Consider the following 8,994-nt stretch of genomic DNA (forward strand, 5'->3'; position numbering starts at 1 on the left):
ACCAATGGAAATCCGCGCGGAGGAGGACCGAACCGCCGACGGGGGCCCTGGAGCTCTCCCGAACCGGGTAATTGAACGCCTCGGGCCCCGTGGACGCGACTCTCTCCCGTCGGGGCTGCGGATTCCTCGAAACCTCGATGCGTCCTCGTCCGCGTTGGCACCGCTTCGAGCCGATTTTCGCGAAATGGGCCGCGCCGAATAACAATAAGAGCTTTGCGATTCCTCTTCGAACGGAGGAACGACATCGTTCCCGATCGGGCGCCGATTCGCGGCGCGCGTAAAATTCGAAGACGATCGCCCGCGTAACCGGGCTCCCGCTCGAGGGAAAAGGAGACCGCGAAAACGGGCCTCCGGAAGCGGAACGGTTCGCGGAACCGAGTACCGGAAGCTCTCGATACCCGCTGGCAGAGCCTTGAAAACCCGTGGAACGTCTCGCGAGAACTCGTCGGCCCGGTTCCTCCGCTCGTATCGCGCGCGAGGGACCGGTTGCGACGCAAAGGTCAGGGATCCGTGCGCGCGCTCGAAACGACGTTTCCTGCCACCGCGTAACGAGACGCGGACAATGCCGCGCGAGAAATTCGCACGCGCGGTACCGTCCCATCCTCTCGAGTGCTCGTGCGCTCGCCGATCGGGGATTTTTCGACGAGAACCTCGACTTTCTTCCGCGCGTAAATTTTTCCGCGGCCCGTGGAAATTACGCGTACGCGTCGCGGGGGCGTCCCGAACGATCGACGCCGCGATCGAGCGTTTCCTCGGGTAAGGCTCTCCGAGTCTCGAGCCGGCCGCCTTGCGCCTCCTCGCACCGCCTCGCACCGCCTCGCACCGCCTCGCGCCGCGCCGGAAGAACTCCGCGGTTCTTCTCCCGGTTTCTTGTCCCTCCGACCGCGGCGAGAGCATTAATCTTCGTAGCAGTGCATCAACCCGTCCGTCGAGCGAACCAAAGCGAATTCCAGGTTGTTAGCGGGTTTGCCACGGTTGCTCGAGGACGACGAGGGCGGCGACGAGCCGCGTTCGCTTCTGTCCGCGGGTAACCGACTCGCGAATCCCGCTCGCTCCTACAAGAGAGCAGTCCCCCGTCGGGTAGATCGCGGGGCCGATCGATTCGAAACTCGCGGAGGATCTCGTCGTACGCGCGGAGCGATTCGAAGCTCGTCGAGGAGAGCCGCGCCGACGACCATACGAGGAGAGGGGTCGGGGCCACGGACCGAACCTTCGACCCCGCTACGAGCCACGACAAAGCTCTCTTCCTCCGTTACACGGTCCACGGTTATTCCAGGCTCGATGACCTCGAACCGAGGCTACGAAACACCGCGCCGCGCCGCACCGCGTCGTTACCGCGTTGCGTTCGTTTCACCGAGGCGATCTCGCGAGAACACGGTGCCGAACGAACCGAAAAGAAAAAACCGGAGAAAAGTTTCGGGGCACGGAAAACGGAAATCGAACGAGATTCCGATGGGCGAGCGTGGCCATGATCCACCGAGCTGGGCAGCGCTGAATCGCTCGATCGACCGCGGGGAAAAACGCGGACGAGGCAGAAGGAGGAAGCGATCGATCGTAAATACGTTTCGTCGGGAAGAGAGACGGCCGAAGAACCACCGGAGAATGCCGGGGAAGAAGAAATCTCGAGGTGGCAGCTGTGGAAACGGTGCAAAAACCGAGGAAAAGAACCGATCCAGGAAGCGGTCGGTCGGCCGGTCGGCCGGTCGGTCGGACGGTCGATCGCGTCGAGCATCGGTCGGTGTAACGCGAGCAAAAGGCTCACGGGAAGCCGGTGACTTGCGCGCTTCCATCTTGCGCGAGCGAATTACTCGGAGCGACGCGAGCTCGGCAATCTCGAGCGACTTCCTCGACTCGAGATGCTCTTTCAGCGAGCCAACCAACGATTTATACCCCGGGGAATCGATTCGCGGACACCTCCGCTCGGTAACGAGTTGTCCGTATCCCGGTCTTCCCAACGCGACGAAAGATTGCGCGCTTCCTTCCCTTTCGTTGCGGAAACCCTGACTTCGTAAACGCAACGCGACGCGTCGCGACTCAGACGGACTCTAATCGATATCCTTCGCTTCTGTTGCAGATGGGCTCGTCCGCGATCGGCACGATGGCCACTTTGGCCGCGAGCGTGACGCTCCTGACCTTGGTCACCGTCTCTCGAGCCGCTCTGGGTGAGTGCAACCTCCCTGCGACGCGCGCTGGAGGAACACCGATCCACCGATCGCCGGGAGCTCGCGAAACTAGTTTCCTACCTCTAAAAACGATCGTCTTCGCGTTTCAGCCAGGACAGCTTTCGAAAAACTCACCGACTACGATTACCGCGGGACCACTTATTACAGCGTGAGGAATCTCTCGTTGTACGAGTGCCAGGGATGGTGCCGAGAGGAGGTCGAGTGCCAGGCGGCGGCCTTCTCCTTCGTCGTGAATCCTTTGGCACCGATGCAGGACACCCTCTGTCAGCTGCAGAACGAAACGGCGGCGACCAATCCAGCCGCGCAACCCCAGAGGGCCGCGAACATGTACTACATGACGAAGCTTCAGATCCGATCGGGTGAGCCGAACGACCAAAAGCGACGCGTTCGCGGACGATTTCGTTAACGTTATCGAAGCGGCTCGTTTCCCACGAACCTCGATACCCTCGCGCGATGGAACGAACCCTTTCGAGCCCGCTCGGAACAATGGACGGCGACGGGACGCGACACGGCTGAAGGAAAATTCCCGCGACGAAACGAAAGGTGCGATAATCCGGGTTCGGACGCCGGCGACGGAGTAGCTTCGGCTCGAAAGGAGGGACGTTCGATCGATCGAACGATCCCCCTCCCCTCGGAGTTTTCGTTGGAGTTTCCAACGCGACCTTCGAGATAGAGCGATCCCTCGTTCGAATTCCTCCGAATGTCCAAGTTTACCGATTTCGGCCTCCTTTTGTCCGCGACGAGTTTCACGGTAGGGAGGAGATCGGGCCGCCGAGCACAAAGAGGGCTCTCCGTTCGGAGCGCGAACGGCCAGATTTTCACCGTAACGAGAAAGTCTACAAATTTGCCAAGGAGCGACGGGAGCCCACCGGTTGGCGGCAAACAACGAGAGATCTGCTGGTACCTTTCGAAAGGCGCGAAGGATGGTTAAGCACGGTGACCGTGCTTACGGGTGGTAAACAGGTACCTGCAAGCGCGTCCGAGGTGTCGAAAAGATCCCAAGGGGGTCTAAGAAATCCCTAATATTGGTTTAACGAGGCTGCTGGTACCTTCGACCCTCGGAAGTATCCCGGGGATCGGTCGTAAAACTCACCGACACCTCCGGGGACTTCGAGGAAGGTCCTCGTTTCCTCGAAAGGGCCGATTGGCTCTCTCGGTCGGCCGGGCGCCCCCTCGTACGATCCCCCCCGATCGACCGTCGATAATCGTAATTTTCAAAGGACCGGAGAGCCACCGCGGCCCGTCGCCGCGTTTCTTCGACGCCAACTTCCGCTCGAAATCCTTCTTTTCTAAAAATAACCGGTCGGAACGGTAGCGACGAGTCCCCGTGGTCGGGGTCCCGACTCGTCGAGAATTCGCACGGGCAGCGAGCAGCCTGTAACGTTTAAAAGTTGGCTCGCCGCGAAATTTACGTAACGCGGCGGCCCTCCCGCGCCCCCGTCGATTTAATTCGAGAAATAAAACGGCCCCGCGACGATGATTAATTTTAGCCCGTTCCGTGACTCAGAGATGACAGGGGTTCGACGCCGTTTCACCCGCCAACTAAAACATTTCCAGCGAACAGAAATCACGAACGCGTCGCTCCCTCGTCGCCTTCAGGATCGTCGTCGTAGCCGTCCGCTCCAGGACGTCTAAAAATACTCACCGTACGGAGAACTTGCCGGTTTATTTTCAAAGAGTTTCGAGCCGCGGTACGCTTCTGGAATTTCGAGCGAACGTTTCGTTAAATTATTTCGACACCGCGGCTCGCCCGCTCGTAAAATCGGCAACCGAGCTCTCGATCCGAGAGCGAATCCTGGGTGGCATTGTATCGGCGGGTATTTCGGTGGTCGTCGATCGGGAATTTGCACGGTCCCGGTGAATCATCCGTGTCGGAGTCACGCGTCGGTTCGTTGGCACCGTCCCGTTCGCCGTCGTCGTCCTCCTCCTCGTCGACATTAGCGCCGGTTTCGAGGGCGGAACAAAAGAAATCGGAGCGACGGGGTCCCTCTCCCCCGCCCCATCCCCGAAATATATATTCCCGTTTCCCTGCCAAAACCCGGTGCTCGGTCGTGCGTCAGAGACCGGATCGGTCGGTACCGCGCGATGTCGAGGGGTGCCAAGTCACATGTTGCGTCCCGCTCGTGATTTCGGCATCGCCGCGAAACGCGCGAGCGCGAACGCGAACGCGAACGCTCGCATTCGCCTTTCGCGTTCGCGTTCGCGTGACCGACCGACCGAGGAATTCGCCACACTTCCTCGGATATCTGCCGGATATATAACTGTTTCTCGGCCGTATCGCGAACGCCGACCTTCTTTTTTCGTGGCTACCCGCCTCTTCCAGTTATTCGGAGAGCCGGTGAACGCGATCGACCGCGCACCGCGAATCCTCGATGGGATCGAGTCGGATTCGTGCACCTTCCGGAACGTCGACGAAAGAAAAAACAACGGAAAACGTTTGTCGTCCAATTGCCAAATTACGCGACAACTGCACAGACTTTGTATCCAACCACTTGATCGCGTTGGCACGAGCGTTGCCGTCTGAAATTCATATCCCGCGAATAAGCATTGCGCAACGCGAAGCACTCCCTGCAGCCTGTGCACGCCTCGTCGGGTGTGCAATCGTCGCGTCTGCGGTCAGGCGTGTCCGCGTGTCCGCGTGTCTCTCGGTAAAGGAAAAAATATCCCTCGCGCCTCGCGAAATCGTCCACCGAGTTCGTTCTAGCGAACGAGCGATCGCTCCGGATCGAAGATCGTCTCGTCTTTTTTTCCAGAGAACGTGTGTCTGCGTCCGTGGTCGTTCGAGCGAGTCCCGAACAAGATGATCCGCGGCCTGGACAACGCGTTGATATACACCTCGACGAAGGAGGCTTGTCTCGCGGCTTGTCTGAACGAGCACCGTTTCACCTGCCGTTCCGTCGAATACAATTACGTCACTCTGCAGTGTCACCTGAGCGACTCCGATCGAAGAACCACCGGACAGTACGTGCAATTCGTGGACGCCCAGGGAGTCGATTACTTCGAGAATCTCTGCCTGAAAGGTAACGATCGAGTTTCGCGATCGAGAACCGCGATCGTCGAAAATCGAAAATCGCGATTAAGAGTACGATTTTCAGGGAAAGAGGCCTGCAAGTCGCAGCGAATCTTCCAGATGCCAAGAATCGGGGTGGCCGACGACAAGGTCGCGCAGTACGCGGGTCTGCACTATTACACCGACAAAGAGCTCCAGGTTCAAAGCGAGTCCGCGTGCAGATTGGCCTGCGAGATCGAGAACGAGTTCCTTTGTAGATCGTTCCTCTATCGCGGAGCCCCTCAGGGATCCGCTTACAACTGCCAGCTGTTCCATTTGGATCACTGGACTCTTCCCGACGGACCCTCGACGTATCTGAACGCGGAACGACCGCTGATCGATAACGGGGAAAGGGTTGGAACGTATTTCGAGAACTACTGCGAAAGTGAGACGCTCCCCGACTCTCTCGAAAGTTCTCTCCCCTCTTCGTTGGGTTTGGTAATCTTTCCGATATTCCCTTTCAGAAGGCTCGGGTCCGGTCGCGGATCCGCTTCCGGTCGTCTTCGAGACCACGGAGGATCCCACGATAAACAATCTCACGAGAAACGACATAAATTGCGACAAAACCGGCACCTGCTACGACGGTAGGTAGACGCGCGCCCGATCCGTGGACGGACAACCTCCCGACGACGATCTCGACCGTGAAACCTTTCGTTACAGTGTCGGTCGACTGCAAGGACACGCGAATCGCCGTACAGGTACGCACCAACAAACCCTTCAACGGTCGCATCTACGCTCTCGGACGATCGGAGACCTGCAACATCGACGTCATCAACAGCGATCTCTTCCGACTCGATCTGACCATGAGCGGTCAAGACTGCAACACTCAGAGCGTGGTGAGTACGACGATACTCGGTTCGTTCGATCTTCGATCCGAATCCGTTGTCCCGGCCCGCCTCGACTCCTCGAACCTTGCGCGAAAAGCTCTCCGTTCACCATAGCAGCGTGACGGTTTTCAGACTGGCATCTACTCGAACACGGTCGTCCTTCAGCATCATTCCGTGGTGATGACCAAGGCCGATAAGATATACAAAGTAAAGTGCACCTACGACATGTCCTCCAAGAACATCACTTTTGGGATGATGCCCATCAGGGACCCGGAAATGATCAGCATCACCAGCGCTCCGGAAGCCCCCCCTCCGAGGATTCGTATCCTCGACAGCAGGTCCAGGGAAGTCGAGACTGTGCGAATCGGAGACAAGCTCACCTTCAGAATCGAAATCCCGGAAGACAGTGAGTATACGTTCTCGTCGCCGCGGAAACTCCTCGATCTGTGGACCGAGTTCATAGGTAATTATCTTCTTTATCCCGTAGCTCCCTATGGCATCTTCGCTCGCAGCTGCGTGGCCATGGCAAAGGACTCGAAGAGCACCTTCCAGATCATCGACGACGAAGGGTCAGTGATTCCCGCGTAAACCCATTATCGATCTAAGCTTTCACTTTAAAACGACGATCGTTGAATCCTCAGATGCCCGGTCGATCCGTCCATCTTCCCGAGTTTCACGCCGGACGGAAACGCTCTGCAATCTGTCTACGAGGCGTTCAGATTCACCGAGTCCTACGGCGTGATCTTCCAGTGCAACGTTAAATACTGTCTGGGACCTTGCGAACCGGTAACCGAACCAACTCGATACCGATAGAGTCGCCCGGCGCGTACTTTTCGACCACGAAACGATCTCGACGACCGAATACGTTTCTTCCAGGCTGTCTGCGAGTGGGGACGCGAATCGGTTGAATCCTGGGGCAAGAGACGTCGAAGGAGTCTCGCGAACGCCACCGAGGAGAAAGCCGAGGACATGACCTTGTCGCAGGAGATCCTGGTCCTCGATTTCGGCGACGAGAAGCAGTCCGACTTCTTGAAGAGCGACGCCAGCATAGACTTCAACGAAGCCGGTAATTTCGGATACTGTTCACCAGCGGGTCTCTTCTTCGACGCGTAGAAAACGAAATAAATTTACGACGAATACGCGATTGAAACGACACCGCGTACGAAATCTGTTTCAGACAAAACGGTGACCATCGTGGAGCCCTGTCCGACCAAGACTTCCGTGCTGGTACTGGGAGTGACGTGCGCTCTCCTGGTTCTGATCTACATCTCCACGATCTTCTGTTACTACATGAAAAAGTGGCTGTCGCCCCGCAAAATGATGCCCTGAAGTCTCGTCTCGTAATCCGCGGCGGGGAGGAGCCGAGACGGCGAGGGGAGGAGACGCGCGATGGAAAAGAAATCCGTATAAAGTGCAAATTCGTCGGATCGCGTGACGTGTCGTTTACGCGTTACGAGATCACTCGCGCGCCCGACGAACCCGAGAGACACGTGTTCGCGTGGAAAAATCCGCGGCTTACGCGCTCGCCTTTCGCCTCTCGCGGCTGTAATCGCGTTACGCGTCGAATCCGCTTCCGAGAAACCGGGGACGTCGATTCTTTCGCGCGAACCATCGCGTACGCGTACGCGTTCGCCTTTCCAGCGAAACGATTTCGGGTTTGTCGCGACGCCCTGCGAATATCGACGATTCGTTGCTCGTAATTGGGCGTCTAACGCTGCGAACAATCAATTCGTATATTCGTGGATCGCACCGTTGCGGATGCCCTTTCGGTGCGTGCAGCCTCGTACTTGAAAACTACCATTCGTCGCGCGAAAGACTAAGAAACAAAGCGAAATTGTATGCGAACGACAAAGGGCATCTTTGAAAGAGAAAAGAAAAAAGTAAAAAGAACGGGTAGAAAAACTGCGCGAAAAGAGGGCGTACGTCGAAGAAATCGGAGGATCGTACGTGGCGAAAGTCACAAGTCGCTTGTGCAACGCTCTCGAAGAGACGTTTTCATCGATGATATTAAGACCGCACTCATTATAGAACACTTTAAATATAATTTCACACGGACACGCGACATTACTGATCGCGGGTGACGAGGATCACGAGGCTTTGCCGCTTGTGCAACGCCTCGCGACGGGGGTAATAGTTTAAACGCGTACAGCCGAGGATCGACTTCATAGACGGTGATAGATACGGTTAATACACGCCGGTTTCGGATTATCTTAACAGGACGGAGCTCTACACAATTTATGCATTTTACGTCCGATTCATTCCATTCCTTTATACATAATATTTATCGCGCATATCGGATCTTATAGATCGCATAATGGGACGAAGATCGCAGGGATCTTGCGTGCAATATTTCGTGGGCGAATCGCGGAACATATCGGTCTTCGATGGACGAAAGACGATCGAAGGATCGAAAGCGATGGGAACGGTGGGTCGGTGGGTCGGTCGCGCGCCTCGTCGCGCTAGTTTGCATCGAGAACGATAGAATCGATCGTCGTTGACCGGACGAAAATTGTTCCTCGATCCGCGGATCGTTAACTTCTTCTCTCTACAAGGCGACCAGGGACACCCTGACGACGAAACGTTGTAATAAGTACACTTTATTTAAGGTCATCTTAGACACAGCTAACCGTCTTATCCCTCGAGGGCTACTTCTGATCGGGTTGCAAGGAGAACGAGACCCAACGTCGTTTCGGTGATCGAAATCGAGCCGCCGCCCCTCGAGCGGCGATCGTTCGGCTACGGCCCTGAACACTTTTGCGTTCCACGGAAATCGACTTGTAACCCGTATCAAGACTAGCGATATTTAAAGGTTCACGCTTCACTAACGTCTCTAACGATACAACCTAGCGTTTAAGGTAGGAAATAAGCGGAGCATGTAAGCATAGATAAAACGAGAGCGAGAGAACGAGCGAAAGAGGGAGAGATCGTTTCTCGA

At 56.6% G+C, this 8,994-nt stretch overlaps 1 protein-coding gene across 1 annotated transcript in view; it reads left to right on the plus strand.

Annotated features, from left to right (window-relative positions):
• Positions 1 to 7,515, plus strand: part of Tyn (trynity) — a 93,721-nt gene extending 86,206 nt beyond the window's left edge. The window contains exons 2-12 of the mRNA XM_076305132.1: positions 2,075 to 2,162; positions 2,273 to 2,542; positions 4,937 to 5,203; positions 5,279 to 5,617; positions 5,697 to 5,816; positions 5,893 to 6,068; positions 6,192 to 6,465; positions 6,547 to 6,628; positions 6,701 to 6,845; positions 6,936 to 7,125; positions 7,237 to 7,515. Coding sequence (XP_076161247.1) covers positions 2,075 to 2,162; positions 2,273 to 2,542; positions 4,937 to 5,203; positions 5,279 to 5,617; positions 5,697 to 5,816; positions 5,893 to 6,068; positions 6,192 to 6,465; positions 6,547 to 6,628; positions 6,701 to 6,845; positions 6,936 to 7,125; positions 7,237 to 7,388 — 2,103 coding nt within the window. The 3' untranslated portion in view covers positions 7,389 to 7,515. The remainder of the gene's footprint in view (positions 1 to 2,074; positions 2,163 to 2,272; positions 2,543 to 4,936; positions 5,204 to 5,278; positions 5,618 to 5,696; positions 5,817 to 5,892; positions 6,069 to 6,191; positions 6,466 to 6,546; positions 6,629 to 6,700; positions 6,846 to 6,935; positions 7,126 to 7,236) is intronic.
• The last annotated feature ends 1,479 nt before the right edge of the window (positions 7,516 to 8,994 follow it).

The sequence above is a fragment of the Ptiloglossa arizonensis genome, chromosome 2 (assembly GCF_051014685.1).
Source record: "Ptiloglossa arizonensis isolate GNS036 chromosome 2, iyPtiAriz1_principal, whole genome shotgun sequence".
NCBI classification, from domain to species: Eukaryota; Metazoa; Arthropoda; class Insecta; order Hymenoptera; family Colletidae; genus Ptiloglossa; species Ptiloglossa arizonensis.